The 16,931-nt window shown below is 42.6% G+C and overlaps 2 protein-coding genes across 6 annotated transcripts in view; both read right to left on the bottom strand.

The window, feature by feature from the left end:
• Positions 1-7,290, bottom strand: part of CCDC170 (coiled-coil domain containing 170) — a 102,305-nt gene extending 95,015 nt beyond the window's left edge. The window contains exon 1 of one of the 4 annotated variants that reach the window (XM_086708136.1): positions 6,028-7,290. In XM_086708136.1, coding sequence (XP_086564262.1) covers positions 6,028-6,111 — 84 coding nt within the window. In that variant the 5' untranslated portion in view covers positions 6,112-7,290. The remainder of the gene's footprint in view (positions 1-6,027) is intronic. The other 3 variants (XM_086708134.1, XM_086708133.1, XM_086708132.1) reach the window with 3 other exon arrangements.
• A 1,168-nt stretch (positions 7,291-8,458) lies between these two features.
• The window catches only part of DCPH1 (damage control phosphatase 1), a 32,288-nt gene continuing 23,815 nt past the window's right edge, over positions 8,459-16,931 (bottom strand). Inside the window, exon 8 of one of the 2 annotated variants that reach the window (XR_015251652.1) lies at positions 8,459-9,213. The gene's annotated coding sequence lies outside the window, so the exon portion shown is untranslated. The remainder of the gene's footprint in view (positions 9,214-16,931) is intronic. The other variant, XR_015251651.1, reaches the window with a different exon arrangement.

Below are 16,931 nucleotides of genomic sequence, written 5' to 3'. Positions count from 1 at the left end.
TATCTGTTCCTCCCCCATGCTCGCTCTCTCTCTCTCAAAAATAAAGATTAAAAAAAATTTTTTAAGAAAAAAAAAGAATACACCCTCTCTTTATAGCTGCTAAAGGAAAGAATCTCTGTATCTTCTGTGCCTAACGGAGAGCTTGGGACTCAATGGGTAGTTGCCAAATAGGTGACTAACACAATGCATGATTCACTAAGCAGATTATTTCTGGTTCAGATTTCCTCCCAACTTCTCATTTTTGCTTACTTCCAACATTCACAAGATGTCAACATCAAGACTTCCTTTTTGGTATTCTCCACTAGTATGCATTTCTTTTACCCTGAAGTGGAAGAGACTTAGGGAAATGTGACACTTATAGTCCAGTCTGAAAGTTGTTCCCCTTTGCACTGACATTGAGGTTAGGCTATAATGACCCGAGTATGCTGAAAACGCATTTCTGTACAAAGTGAACAGGGAAGATTCAAGAGGGAAATCACAGAGTTAATTCAATGCAAAGGAAGTTAGTCACTCAGAAATAAAATTCATATATTTGTTTTTATAAGCAATATTTAAGATATTTTATTCAAGCACTATCCAAACGTAGATAGAGCAGCCATAATTGGTAGTTATGCTGGTATCGGTAAGAAAGAGTATGTATGGTCCTCGTCAGCAATGCCTCTGAAGTCCTCTACCTTAGATCAAAGCCACCAAAGTGCCAATTTTTAAAAGGGGGAAAAAAACTGGAAGCAAAACAAAGAAACACAACCTTGGGTAAAGTACACAGCATAAAGAATTCCCGGGGCAGCAAGTGCTACTCCCTTTCTCAATTAAAAATTTTTAGGTTGTCCTTGAATGCAGAAAAAGTAAGTCTTTATAATTAGTCAATGTAATTCAAGTGCAAACCAAGGAGCACTCACTACTGTTTCAAACATACATCACTTTGTATTTGGTAACATTGAGTAAATACACACACATTTAAAAATACGCAAAGAGGGGCGCCTGGGTGGCGCAGTCGGTTAAGCGTCCGACTTCAGCCAGGTCACGATCTCGCGGTCCGTGAGTTCGAGCCCCGCGTCGGGCTCTGGGCTGATGGCTCAGAGCCTGGAGCCTGTTTCCGATTCTGTGTCTCCCTCTCTCTCTGCCCCTCCCCCGTTCATGCTCTGTCTCTCTCTGTCCCAAAAATAAATAAACGTTGAAAAAAAATTTAAAAAAAAAAAATAAAATAAAAAAAAAAAATAAAAATAAAAATACGCAAAGAAAAACTTGCTCTGTTTGGTGTTCAGAAAGCTCTCCTACCTGTCCTTTGAATGCTCTCTCTCATGCAGCATTCTAAAGCCAGGTGGTCAAAGAAGGATTAGATAACAGAAGAAACTAAGTGTTGTAGTTAAAATAAAATTAGATATACAGATGGTGGGTGTGTCTATTGTTTTCTCATGATCAGATTGTCATCATTTACCTTTTTTTTTTTTTTAAGTTTATTTTGAGAGAGAGAAAGGAAAGAAGAGAGAGAATTCCAAGCAGGCTCCAAGTTGTCAGCACAGAGCCCATCGTAGGGCTAGAACCCACAAAATGCAAGATCATGACCTGAGCTGAGATCGTTGCCTGAGCCGAAATCAAGAGTCCATCACTCAACCGAGCCACCCTGGTGCCCTTTAATAGCTCTCTGACCAATTTCTGCCTGGTTGATATTTCAGCTGGTAACAGAGGTATGTGGGAAAAATTCTACTCTAGTTTGGATTTGTCTATATCTCCTTATAGATTTTTGCTTCTGTCAATATTTGTTTTACATATTTGAATGCTAAGTTTTGATGCCATGTTACTGCATATACATTTTACAATTCTTACAACTTCCTGTTGAATGAAAACTTTTATTATTGTGAGACAGTGATACAATTTGTATCATTATAGTGACTCCCTTTACCTCTAGTAGTACATTTTTGCCTTAAAAGTATTTTGTACATTATATCTAATCAGCTTTCTCTTGCTTATTTTTTGCCTGATAAATTTTTTTATAGACTCTGTTTTCAACTTTTCCATGTACTTTTGTTTATATGTCTTTCATAGGGGGGTCTAGGTGGCTCAGTCAGTTAAGCATCCAACTTTGGCTCAGGTCATGATCTCACAATTTGTGAGTTTGAGCCCTGAATCAAGCTCTGTGCTGACAGTGCAGACCCTGCTTTGGATCCTCTGTCTCCCTCTCTCTCTGCCCCTCCCTTGCTCACACTCTGTCTCTCTCTGTCTCTCTCTCTCTCTCTCTCTCTCTCAAAAATAGACATTAAAAAAAATTTTTTTTTTTTTAAAGTGGAAATAGTGGAGGGGTACCTGAGTGGCTAAGTCAGTTAAGCATCCGACTTTGGCTCAGGTCATGAGCTCACAGTTCGTGAGTTCCAGCCCTGCGTCGGGCTCTGTGCTGACAGCTCAGAGCCTGGAGCCTGCTTCCGATTCTGTGTCTCTCTTTCTCTCTGCCCCACCCCAGCTCGTGCTTTGTCTCCCTTTCAAAAAATAAACATTTTTTAAAAATTTTAATACTAAAAAAAAGTGGAAATACTGGAGAAATAAAGGGAAAACTGACTTTACTTCCTTCATAATTATACCTGACCAGTTCCAAGTCCTTTGCTTTGAGGACCTAATGCTGTAGGTAACCTGTGTTGCTATTTACATTTTCTTCAACAACCCCATCAGACAGTTATTCTAATTAACCTGTTTTACAGAGAGGAAAGAAACTTGCTCAAATTCCCAACAGCGGCATGTGCCAGAGCCGTAACTTTGGTTCAGGTCTTCCAGGTACGTGAAAACACTGGCCAAGCAAAGCCACCATATGTCTGTGGCCTCTCATACCACATCCAATCACTTTTTACCAAATGATTGCTATAGCTTTTTGCTGACTGACATCATTTTAATAATTTGGTAACATTTTTCAGCTCCCATGCCTTATTTCAAACGCATGGCAAAGTTACACTGTTCTGCTTAAAGCTGTATTTGTAAATTTCCCCAAAGCATGTTTCTGTCTTCCATGCTTGAGCTGTTATACTTCAAGTCACACAATATCATTCTTAGTATTCATCGCGTTCTCTAACCTAGTAAAGCTCTGATGATGATTTCATTAGACGTAAACCCAACGTGAGAAAAATGCAGCATTAAATTTGGTTCATGGGTGATACCAACAAAAATCACTGTTTTTGTGTCTGTTTCTCTTGATTATGAACTCCTGATCCTTCATTGAGAGCAAAGACTGTCAAATTCATTTTTAAATTGTTTTTAATGTTTATTTATGTTTGACAGGGGAAGAGAGACAAAGCACCAGTGAGGAAAGGGCAGAGAGAAAGAGGGAGACACAGAAGCTGAAGCAGGCTCCAGGCTCTGAGGTGTCAGCACAGAGCCCGACGCGGGGCTGGAACTCACAAGCCACGAGATCACGACCTGAGCTGAAGCTGGAAACTTAACCGACCGAGCCACCCAGGCACCCCTCAAATTCATTTTTTTTACCCTCAGTATCTCACACGGATCCTCAATTACTGATTGTTGAGGTGGTGACTGAGGCATTAATGGAGGTATCAGTGATGACAGTAGTGATACAGATGCCAAGGCCAATTCCAAAAGCTATATAGAATAAGAATGGCTCATATTAATAAGCACTTATTCTGTCACTCTGTTGGATGCATCAAATATATTAACTGTGAAATCCCAAAACTATCCGATGTGGTAAATACTCTGGTACCATGCTTCAGATGAAGAAACTCAAGTTTACAGACGTAAGGAATTCTCTTGCTCATGGCATCACAGGTAGTAAGTGATATACTCAGAATTGCCTGAACTCAAAACTAATACCTTCAGCCTCAGCAGTATTCTCCTTCCTCATACAGTTGCATACTGTTGTATTTAGTCTGTTTTTCAGTACATGATGGTGTAGTAGGAAAAGTACTACTAAACTGTCAAAAGCAGGATATTTAAGTCCCGGCTACCTCAGTTGCTAACTGAGCAAGCCATTTCGACATCTATATAATGGGAAATTCTTGCCTTACCTACCTGAGTTATACGACTGTCACAGATGAAGTATTTAGCAAACTGACAAATTAACTGTAACCAATCCTGGTCTTTCTGCTTCTACTTTTAGTCTCAATAAAATTTATGTCTTTCAGGTCAATTAAAAGGCTTGGTGGGGCGCCTGGGTGGCGCAGTCGGTTAAGCGTCCGACTTCAGCCAGGTCACGATCTCGCGGTCCGTGAGTTCGAGCCCCGCGTCGGGCTCTGGGCTGATGGCTCAGAGCCTGGAGCCTGTTTCCGATTCTGTGTCTCCCTCTCTCTCTGCCCCTCCCCCGTTCATGCTCTGTCTCTCTCTGTCCCAAAAATAAATAAACGTTGAAAAAAAAAATTTTTTTTAAATAAAAAAAATAAAAAAATAAAAGGCTTGGTAAATATTTTCCTTTGTGTAGGCAGATAAATTTATCCTTAAAATCTCAATACGAACCAAGAAGACTATGCAATATGATCACTTATTTATTGCTAAAGCTTTTGTTTTTTCACTTTTACAGTGGAAAACTCTGGCAAACACCACCAATCAGGACCACCAAAAGTGGGATGAAGTGACCTCATGTACCTCCCGGTGTGATGCACTGAAACACATAACTTTAGAGTTCTTCTACCAAAAATCTAACGAAAAACAATCAGACAAACTTTTTCTACAAGTAACCTAGACTCTGTAAAAATATCAGTGTCATCAAAGCCAAAAAGATTGGGGAACTATTCAAGGTTTACAGAGACTAAAGACACATAACTAAATACAATGCATGATAATGAAAAAGTATGGTGCAGTAAATGGCATTATTGGGACAAGGCAAAATTTTTGTAGATAGCATATATTAGATAAAATTACTGTAGCGATGTCAAACACCCTGAATATGATCAATGTATTTTGGTCAGAGAATGTGTTTCTCTTAGGAGATACCTACTAGAATATTCAGGGATGAAGGGCCATAACGTCTATAACGTACTTTCAATCGTTTTTCCAAACAAATATAAATAATAAAAAAAAAAAAAAGGATACATACTTATGCACGGACTAACATACTTAATTCACAGAGGATACCATATTGGGATAAAATGTCAAGTGGAAAAAAATTAGTTTTATTTGTACAATATGTTACTGATTTTCCACAAGAAGCCAAGAATCAGAGAAATCGAAATATAGGTCAGATGTAAAGCAGCATTCAAAGGTGCTGAGTATTAGAAGAATTCCTATAACATGTTTGAGAATCCACCCCATTTTTGAATCTAAGAGTGCCCCCGCCAGAGGAATTTCTGTGGTCAGTAGGGTTAGGCTGAGGACAACTCTCAGGTTAGCAATTCAGAGGAACACAATGACTCCCCCGTCCCTGGCAACACCCCTAACACACTATGCCTAACACACTATGACCCTAATGCCAGGTAAAAGGAGATAACCCGGGCTGAGCCAGCCCTAACTTCGTGTGTGTGCGCGTTTGTGCGTGCGTTACTGCATATCTGATGCCCCAAAGTCCCCGGTGCTTAAGTACCTCCTGAGAGTAATTGAATACTTAGATCCAAGGACGACTTAATGGTTGTTTACAGGGTGATTAGCAACGAAAAGGCCAGCAACGTTGCTCAGGACCGTCATTAATTCTACCACACCAGGGCTTGAAGAAACTGCTCTGAATCACTTCTCACTAGGCAAGCAGTGGAAGTTAAATGAACGAAGAGGGCGGGGGTCGGGGAGGGTCGACAGGAGCGGTCTTTAGAATTTCACCCGTTCAAACACAGAGAAGCAAACTGGTACCACCAAAAGCTCAGACGCGCTTCACAAACTCACGACCCGCCCATAACTTCCTAAAATTACCCAGCCAGCCGCGGGCAGTTCCAGTCCACTTCCAAGGCGGGGCTGGACCCTCCACGATGCACCCACGCCCTGGGAAGAAGTTTGCAAATGTGAGCGCCTGGGCGTCCCGCGGCCGCTCACCCCCCGGTGCTCCGCGGCGTTCGGGGAGGCCGCCTGGGGCCACCCCCGCGCGCGGCCGGCGGGCTGGGACCGTACCTCGGGCGCGGGCGACGAGGCGCTGCGGGCGGCGTGGCCGGCCGGGTCCAGGCGCCTGGAGCCGGAGGAGCGGCCGCGGCTCATGGCGCGCTCGGAGCGCAGGCGACGCGGAGCGCAGGGTGCGGGTGCGGGTGCGCGTGCGCGCGCGTCTCCTCGGGCAACTAGCAAACAAGGGCCCGCGGCGCTCGCGGGCCCTGGCGGCGGGCGGGGCTGCGGCCTCGGAGATGCGGCTCGGGGCCGCGGGACAGACCCAGATCCTGCGGACTGCGTCCTGCGGCGGCCTCGGAGGCCCTAGCGGCCCCGTCTGGCCTAGGCTTGGTTGAGCGGCAGACACTCGCCAAAAGGCTGGGGGTCCCGGGTCTTCGCCGTGGGGCTGCCCCACGGGCGTGATTCCAGGTCTTGTCCTTCTGCCGGGCAGGCACAAGTGACAACGAGTGGTCAGTGGTATGGTAAACGTTACGGCGCTTGCGCGCCGGAGGTGTAGGAGGATGCTGACACAAAGGTGAAGAGGGTTTATGTAGCACCTGCTGTGTGCAGACACTGTGCTCCTTCCAAGGCCGGCTTCCGGGGCGTGCAGCCTGTGAGCTTGTACCCTGCTCAGCAGGGTCCCGTGCTTGGTTGAATGTTTGGCTGTTCCAGCCTTGGACTTCTTAACGATTTTGGAACACAGGCCCCTGTATTTTCATTTTGTACTGGTTTCTGCAAAGTAAGTAGCCCGTCCTGGTGAGTGTGCTTGCATTTAACCTTTTCAACAACCCCGCAGGAAATTGTAAGTAATAGTAATATTAGTGTTAGTAACAGCCATAACTTCTAGTTATGAAACACCGAAGTGTTCTTACAAGAGCTATTCTAAGTGCTTTCGAGGTAAAAATCTCCTCGAATAAAACAAGATTATGAAATGGACATTAGAATGATCCATTGTTAAGATGAGGAAACAATCACAAGGAAATGAAAGAACTTGTTCACGCGTATACAGCTAGCTGGTCAGAGGCAGAATGAGGATCAGACCCCAGACCATAGGCCTAAAGCACAGAGAAGGGAGCATCCTGCGGAAGGTTCCACTCTTTGCAGCAGAGCTTAAAAATGGAGCCCCACGCACCTCGCTTGAAAGCCCTCGGCGGACCTCTGTGCTGTTCTAAAATGAAATAAAATCAGAGAGATAGGAGCTCTTCTGGGATTCCATCCAGTTATCCCGCATGCATCCATTATTGGCTGAGGATTTCTTGGCCTTGACAATGGCTTTTGATTTTACAGTTAACCTTGCCACCTATCCAATCCATAATCACTTAAAAGGCTTTCACTTGAGCACCATTTAAAAAAAAAAAAAATCCTTAAGGGAAACTGAGGCTTTCAGAAATCTATTAATAGTATAATTTGTGGGAGTCTGGATGGCTCAGTCAGTTGAGCATCCGACTCTTGATTTCTGCTCAGGTCATGATCCCAGGTTTGTGGCATAGAGCCCCCCACCCCTCCAGCTCCACACTGAGCCTGCCACCTGCTTAAGATTCTCTCTCTCCTTCTGCCCCTCTCTGCTGCTTGCTCTCTCTCTCTGAATAAAAATAAAAATATAATAGTATAATTTGTAATAACCGTGTTTTCAAGGTGCAGTTTCTCCTTTCAGTGGAATCGCTACACAGTTCTTAAATTTTCAATAAAAACACACTGCCCGAGGAAACACATAGTTGATGAAACCCCAAGTCACCTGGCAGAGAACCAAGCCAAGGAAGTCCCTTCTCTATTAATTCCAGCATCCAGTTGTTTCAGAATTCAATTTTATGAAGTCTAATTCTGGTCACAGTGGTCAACCTTGTAACTCTTCTTCGTGACAACATAAGATATGAAAAGATTGAATTCCCACAGTCTTTTTAAAAGTCAGCATCGGTTAGGGTGCCTGGCTGGCTCAGTTGGTAGAGTGTGTGAGTCTCGACCTTGGGGTTGCAGGTTCAAGCCCTACATTGGGTGTAAAGATTACTTAAAATAAAAGACTTAAAAAAGAAAAGTCAGTATTGGTGATGGATGCATTAACTAACTAGATGGGAGGAATCCTTTCACCATGCATATATACATCACCACTATACACACTTTGTGTATCCTACAATTGTATTTGTCAATTACACTAAAGCTGGGAAAAAAACAAATACACACAAAACATTTTAATCAGTGTTAAAATGTTTTTTTCGGGGCGCCTGGGTGGCGCAGTCGGTTAAGCGTCCGACTTCAGCTCAGGTCACGATCTCGCGCTCCGTGAGTTCGAGCCCCGCGTCGGGCTCTGGGCTGATGGCTCAGAGCCTGGAGCCTGTTTCCGATTCTGTGTCTCCCTCTCTCTCTGCCCCTCCCCCGTTCATGCTCTGTCTCTCTGTGTTCCAAAAATAAATAAAAAACGTTTGGAAAAAAAAAAAATTAAAAAAAAAAAATGTTTTTTTCTCTGAGTAACAGCAATGCACTTCCGTGTAAGTGGGAGCAGGAAAAGTGCTGGGCTGGCCCCTGTCCGGATGCCTTTGAACTTTCTGGCACGTCAAGACATGAGTCCAGCGACTCTTCAAGGCAACATCTGATGATGTGTCCTTTGAGGGTTGAGAGGGAGGACTGAGTCTAGAGGGAGGCCTGAGCTGGACTGTGGAAAGGACCACAATTTGGGACCAGCTGGCACAATGCTGTAGGACATGCAAGCTGGCGGTGGGGGGATTCTGGGCATGATGACGGTTTAATTAAGCAAGGGAGGGAGATAAGGATGAACAAAGCAAGTTCCAGCCTAGATTTCTCACGAAACTGCATGTGTGGATAGTATATTATGATCCATCATACCTTGGTACAGACTTCTGCTTTCCTTTATAACAACAACAGAGGCAGAAAGCTACCAGCTGTGTGACCTAGTACACCTCCTGTAAATGCTTCTTCCAGATTCAATGCCAGGCTGAATTTGGGCCATGGTGTCTAGGAACTCTTCTGCTGCTCAAGTTTTGGAAGAGCACTGTTAGGAAGTTGCACCCAGAGGAAGACAACGGTACAACAGTAGGCGGGATGCATTGGAGGAGGTGGAGGCAGGGCGAGGAGGTCTTCAGGATGGGCTGTTGGGGAACCCCTGAGATTTGGCTCTGGTAGGAATGGGGGTGGAGGTGAGGAGGAGAGGGACGATCTGGAGTCTGAGCACCCAGCCGGACTGGAAGTGGAATGAGGCCTGAGAGGCTGCAAGGAGATAAAGCAGAGGAGAGAGGAGGAGAGTTCGGCTTGGGACACATTTAGTCTGCGGTTCTGATAGGGGAAGGCAAATATTTTGCAGTTTGGGAACAGGCAGTCCTGGGCACATCCAGCATAAACCAGAATCTCCAGCTCATTCTGCTATAATGTTAAATTTTATCCTGAAATGTGTTTATAAACCTGGCACGCTAAGGTATATGTTAAATAAACACGAACTCTGAGACGAGATAAAAATGCCTCCTAAGGAGCTCTGGGAAAATGCAGAACTATCTATCAGGCGCCCAGGTGGCTCGGTCAGTTAAGCCTCCAACTTTGCTCAGGTTACGATCTCAGGGTCTGTGGGTTCGAGTCCCGCGTCGGGCTCTGGGCTGACAGCTCAGAGCCTGGAGCCTGCTTCAGATTCCGTGTCTCCCTCTCTCTGCCCCTCCTCCTGCCACGCTCTGTCTCTCTGTCTCAAAGATAAATAAAACATGACACACAAAAAAAGCCCTCTCTCCAGCACTTGAGGTCTTATTCCCTTGTGATGTCACACGTTTATTGCTCTGGTCTCTCCTTTTCTTTGTTTGCTCGTTTGTCTCACAAGGTGTACGTGTTTCTCATGGCAAAATTCGTAATATGACAATAAATTTGGGGGCTTTCGACTTGTATTTAGAAACCTGTCACGGAAACCACTCCTATAACATGTTAGTTGTCTAAAGCTTGTTTTAAATGAGTATTATCTGATTTAAATATTTTCCTAAACAACTGAAGGAAACCTGCAAACAACCAGTGTTAGTCAAAAGCATCAGATTAAGAAATTATGAAATTCTCCAAAGAAAAATGGAGTGATAATGGTTACAAAAATATTTTGGCTGTTACACAGCAAGATAATCTTTAAAAGAGAGGTTAACAGTATGGAAAGGATATCACTGCTGTATTATCGCTGTAGCAGAGGTATCACTGAAGAATTAGAACTGATCCATGTAGTTGGGTCAGACAAAAAGCCAGCCCCTCCTTGGGAGCTGGAAATAATAGACTACCAAGTGAAAATGTTGTAGGGTCAAGCATTTCCCCTGCTTTAACAAAGTTGGCAATCAGTGGGTTCACCCTTAAGTGAAATCAGATTATAAATGAAATCTAGTTCTCCGAGAACTAGAAAGAACCAGCAAAGTATAAACTTTGCTGGGGGGCGGGGGGGAAGCACCAGCAAAATATACACTTGTGTGAGAGATCTTTTCCTTTTATAAAAATAGTAAAAGTCCTTGGGTTTATCTGTGGACTTTGAGGCCCTCAAACAGACGTCAAGTGAATGGACACTGGAGCCAGGCCGCCTGAGATGAAATCTTGGCTTACTCTCATTCTAAATTGCTTAGAACTTTGGAAGATCACAGTCTTAAAAATGAGCACTGGGTGTTGTATGCAAACCAATTTGACAATAAATTATATTTAAAAAATCATTTTTTTAACTACCCCATATATACAAACAAATTCTTAAAACATTTTCTTTCCTTTGAGAAAATAACGGATTCAGACAGTTTGTAGGGAGCAGCTGGAAGCAAGAGACGTGACTTATCCCCAAGAACTTAGAAATCAGTTGGCTTCACTGGATTAAACAAAACGGAGATATGCAAGACACTTTATAAGGACACTATTTCCCCAGCCAAGACAGAACTCTAACTGAATACATTAACATATATAAAGAAGGAATGTGGTAATCACAATAGAGGTTATTGTACAATGGGAACTCAGGGGAAAGGCAGTGGACCTCAAATGTTAATACTGTCTTGTCCACCTGATACTTAATTTCTCACCAAAATTAATAAATGAGATTTTGAGTTTTAGAAGATCCGGATTCCATGCCCCAAGCCTGCAAACCTGTGGCTACAGTCTCCCCATCCATTCACAGGACATGTCAGGAATGTTCCAGAAACAGGACCCTCATGTCACAGTATACTCTAAAACAGCAATGAAAAAAAATGAACGCAGTTCTTCAGGGTCCTTTTGATCCCACAAGTTGGACCAATGGGTCTTGAAGGACGAATGTTAAAAATTCCACCAAAAAATATGATAATTTGCCAAACATTCCATTAAATCAACTTTTAAAAGCAAATGTGGTTTCTAAATTAAGCAAAACCCCAGCTTCTTCTAGATCTTTAAAATGTCTTTGTTATTTTGGAAACTCTTATGGCTTTGGGTGGGGAGTGTGGGATTTTCCTGACCCTATTTTAGACACGCTTTAAATTTCTTTTAAAATAATGCCAACTTTCTTCCAAAAAACAACAAATAATTCCTGTTAATAAGACATTTGTAAAAGTTGAGGGTGAAAAGTTTCTCATATGCTCTGCTCTGGCTTGTCAGGATTGGTTCTGGCTTTTGCTGAAGTTTTCACAAAAATAATCAAAACCATTTTGATGATTTTTCTGATTCAGACCAGGCTACATTTTATTAGCAGTTGAGATTTAGCCAACTATGTTCATATGATATATATTAAAACTGTAATATATAAAGCGATCCTCATCTACTCGTCTCAACAATATCATAAAAATAAATTAGCCTAATTTTTGAAAAGAGATTTTTATCTTCTGCTGAGTTCAGAGACTTAGCCTCAGTTGAAAATAACCTCTTTATAAGCTTGCATTACTAGTCATAAATGTCCTTGGTCTATAAAGCTTCCTCTAATAAAAGAGAAAGAGAAGGAAGAAAGATACAGAAAGTTGAGCACTCAGCTAACCATTTCTTTTTTTTTTTTTTTTTTTTTTTAATGAATGCCTCAGCCTTCCCAAGGACAGATGTCTCTTGAGGTTGTTCCTCAAAGCTTCATCGTTGATACAAAACACTGATTTATGAGGATAAAGTGTCTTTATTTCATTGGATCAATCAGCCACAATTACTTATTACCGGCGCCATACAGAGCAGTGACCAGGAGGTACAGTGAGTTAAAAAGAGAGGAAAAGGTATTTAAGTCTAACCTCAAGGACTTTCAGATTAATGAGGAACCGTAAGATATGGAAAAGAGGAAAACCAAAAAAAAAAAAAAAAAAAAAACAAAACACAACCACAGACAAAACCAGTCACTGAGCGATATTGAAAACGTGGCAAGTCATAGCTGGAGTTGTAGAAGGACCTGGTGATAGCCAGAGAAAGACTTCACTGGGGAGCTGCATCCAACTCCACAAGATAAAATGAGAAAAAGTAACACTTCTCTAATTCAGCACATCATGCTTCAGGCTGCACCACTGTATAAGCATCTATGTGAACAAAACTCCCTGAATCTGCTGTTAGACACTGCAGTGTTCACCCGTAGTCACGGAAACTCCGACGTCAGTGTAGCCTGACTTGCCCCAAAGCAAAACCAAATCCAAGGCCCAAGCTTATGTTTTCCAGTTTTGACATCGCAATCATACATGTGTCGGAGACTGGTAAGCTATTCCCCGAGCCTGGGTAGGCACGGCCTTTGGTTTGTGGCTGGCGAAGCGTGTGGCTTCCGTGTTTGCTCTAAAAAGCTCGTGAGTGATTCCATGTGCCCTCTCTTCTCCTGTATTCTGGCTAGACCCTGATTCCAGGATGACCTCCACATATTGAAGGTGGTACAGCCTCCAACAGCCTGGATCCCTGAATATCTGCATAGAGCAGATAACGCCCTTACTTCCCACACACACGCATCCTGGGCAACTGGATTTCCTAAGAGTACATTCTATTCTGTTAAACCACTGAGCTTCAACAACTAGCATCACCTTAACTATACAATGTGTCCTTTTTAAAACACAGAAAACTAAAACAAAGAGATGTGTCATCCTGTTGAACTATGTCGGAGAATGTTAGAAATTTATGAAAGGAGTTGTATTATGAATTCATATTTATTTTTTATGTATTTTTTAAGTTTACTTATTTATTTTTTTTAATTTATTATTATTTTTTTAACGTTTATTTATTTTTGAGATAGAGAGAGACAGAGCATGAACAGGGGAGGGGCAGAGAGAGAGGGAGACACAGAATCGGAAACAGGCTCCAGGCTCTGAGCAGTCAGCACGGAGCCCGACGCGGGGCTCGAACTCACGGACCGCGAGATCATGACCTGAGCCGAAGTCAGACACTTAACCGACCGAGCCATCCAGGGGCCCCTAAGTTTACTTATTTAGATACAGAGACAGCATGAGCGGGGGAAAGGCAGAGAGAGAGGAAGAAGAGAGATAATCCCAAGCAGGCTCTACACCATCAGCACAGAGCCCGACATGGGGCTTGAACTCACGAAACCGTGAGGTCATGACCTAAGTCAAAACCCAGACGCATAACCGACTGAGCCACCCAGGCGCCTCTCATATTTATTTTTTTTTAAGTAAAAGATAAAACATCTGCATGGTGAGTAAAATTAAACCTGTAAGTATAGATATAGTTAGAAAAAAACATGGAGAGATAAAATTATTTGAGGGAAATATTTTTTTTAACCAATCTGTAATAGAAATAGCTGTTTGGTTCTCACCCCATCTGCCTTGCCAGCCATGCCCCCTGTACCAAGGGCCAGAATAGCTTCTATCTCAGGTGGAGGCTCTTCATTCATCGAATAAGAAGGTTTTGAATGGATGGTTTCCCACAAAGTAACCCCCCTCCTTCTTTTTTTCTGTGTAACACTTCAGTGAAATTCACAGGGAAGAAAATATACAAAACAGATCATCCTGGCACTGCTCTGGTTGAAGTACAAGTGAGTATGTGGCTCCAGCCCCAAACTGCTCCTGGTGCCCCTGGAAACAACAAAACCCCAGGGGCACTTAGGAGCATAGTTTAAAAGCCACAATTTACATTATTCAATCACAAACTACTAGGTACGGTCACACTAAACATCCTTAGTTTCTCTTATAACTTGTAACAACTGCTTTGCCTTGTACCAGTTTATCTGCACGTCTGGAAATTATTTCAATTTTCAACCTACGTAACGTCTTACCTAATACATTCCAGTTTCCTTTAAACTATTTTTTAACATTCATCCTCCTTCCATTTTTCACTGCCATCCGCCTAGTTCAGGCCCAGATTGCATGACTCCTTTGCCTCAGTTTCTCCCAGTCTCCCAATCCATCCTGCACACATTCTCTTGAGACCTCTATGGTCAGAGCTGACCTGGTCCCGGGACTTCCCCTGACCATTCAATCCTGTCTTAAATAGTCTCTTCTCCTTCTACCCCGCTACCCAGAGTATATCGCTTCCTCACATTAAATCGTAAATAAACTTGTTTGTTTGCCCTCACTGGATATAAGCCACTTGAGGATGGAATTTTTATTTTGCTCATTACTACATCCCCAACACCTGAAACAGTACATATCATGTATTTGTTGCTCAGTAAATAATTCTATAAACGAATAAATAAATACCCCAGAGTATATAGCACCTGAATATTACTCTTTTCAGCTCAAAAACATTCAGACTCCAACATTAGCAAGCCCTGTTGCCCTTTTGCAGCCTTCTTTCCTGTCTGAGTCTCCTGGATGTTGATACAGCAACACAGATGATTCTCAAAGGCATTACATGGAGGGAAAGACACCAATCTCGAAATGCCTGTATTGTATGATTCCATTTATATGACATTCTCAAAAGGACAAAACTTTAAGGGCAAAGAACAAGATCTGTGATGCCAGAAGTTATGGGTGGGGATAGAGGCGACTCTATAAAAGAATAGCAGTGGGGGGAATTTTAGAGGGTAACAGAACTGATCTGTATCCTGACTATAACGTTGGTCAATAATCTATACATGTGATGAAATTCATAAAATTGAACTCCAAAAGAAAACAGGAAAAAAATAAAATAAAATATAGAAGCGCCTGGGTGGCTCAAAGTGTCTGACTTCAGTTTAGGTCATGATCTCATGGTTCGTGAGTCCTAGCCCCACATCGGGCTCTGTGCTGACAGCTCGGAGCCTGCTTCGGATTCTGTGTCTTCCTTTCTCTCTGCTCCTCCCCCACTCACGCTGGCTTTCTGTCAGTCTGTCCATCTCTCTCTCTCTCTTTCTCAAAAATAAATAAAATGGGGGCGCCTGAGTGGCTGGCTCAGTCAGTTAAGCATCCGACTTCGTCTCAGGTCACGATCTCGCGGTTTGTGAGTTCAAGCCCTACATCAGGCTCTGTGCCGATGGCTCAGAGCCTGGAGCCTGCTTCGGATTCTGTTTCCCTCTCTCTTTCTGCCACTCCCCTGCTGGCATTCTATCTCTCTTTCAAAAATAAATAAACATTAAAAATATTAAAATAAACATTAAAAAATTAAAAAATAAATAAAATATAGATATGTAAGAAAAATACTTTTTAGTCCTGTGTGTCCTAAGATCCAGAAAAGTTGAGTTTTTGCTCTCCCCCATCTCTTGCTATGATTTTCCGGCCCCCTGCTATAACCTCTCCTATAACCTCTCCTGTTTCTATCCCCTCCTTGCTAAGTCTGTCTGTACTGGACTCTCCACGATGAAGGTCTTTTGCAACAAAACTGCCAGATTGATCTTTCTAGAACATGACTTTTACCACTTCCCTCCTCAGAAACTTTCAGCGGCTCCCTATCACCTACAGCGGTGGTTTCCAAGCCTTTCTCCTTTTAAAGCCAATGAATCCTTGTCAGATGCAGTCTTTCTCAGGAGCCCAGTATGCAGAAGAGACTAATTTGGAGATTCCCCTGGTCACCCAGTTGACACCCCATGATTTCCATCTTACACACCACCCCAAACCCCCAAAGTATCTCCACAGAACCCCTAAGAACTCCTAGAAGGACTAGTTGAGTCACCAGTTGAGAAGGACCAGTAGTCACAAGGACAAAACCTAACTTTTTAGATCTGGGTTTCTGATCTCTAAGCTCTTACTATTGGTCCTAAAGAATTTATGGGACCATAGAAAGGTCAGAGAACTGGCAGATTTGAGATTCAAGCCCCAATCTAACCACTGACCAGCTCTGAGGACCTTGTTGAGCCTCTGTTGCCCCACAGATCAAGTTAAGGTAATAATAACCTCTCAGAGTGCTCTTGTGACGACACCACATAGTATGTGAATTCTTCTGTAAAGTACAAAGTGCTTTGCAAAATGCGTGATAGAATATTATTATGGGAGGCAATGTAAGTGGTGGCAAAAAATATGGGTTTGGGCCCTTTCGACCTTGTTCATGTACAGGTTCTGTTGCTGCCGTTGGAGTTTCTTATTCTCTCAGAGTCTTAATGCATGTGTAAAATGGAGCAAATATAGTATCACATTAGGACATGAAAGCCTCCAGAGGAAGAAGAGGGTTATCTCTTTCCATAAGCCTCTTTTTGTTTTTCTATACTGTGCCTTTTATTCCCATGACTTATTCATTCCATAACTGGAAGCCTGTACCTCCCACTCCCCTTCACCCCTTTTCCCCATCCCCTCACCACTCTTCCCTCTGGCAACCATCAGTTTGTTCTCTGTGTTCATAGGTCTGATTCTGCTCTTTGTTTGTTTGTTCATTTGTTTTGTTTTTTAGGTTCTACATATGAGTGATCTGTATGGTATTTACCATTCTCAGTGTGACTTATTCCACTTAACATAACACCCTCCAGATATTACCCTTGGAGTCCTGTTGGGAAGCCAGGCTCCTCAATATAATAAAATATTTCTCCATTCCATGAAGAATTTCTGTCTGTAGTATCTACAGTCTACAATTATGGAATATTTTCAATTGTTGTAACAGAAAATAAATCATATCCTTCGGTTCTTACCAACATATCCAATTATATCTCTATCAAT

This window comes from Puma concolor, chromosome B2 (genome assembly GCF_028749965.1).
Source record: "Puma concolor isolate L17-30 chromosome B2, mPumCon1.1.hap2, whole genome shotgun sequence".
NCBI lineage: Eukaryota > Metazoa > Chordata > Mammalia > Carnivora > Felidae > Puma > Puma concolor.
This window is presented reverse-complemented; position numbering and strand designations above follow the sequence as displayed.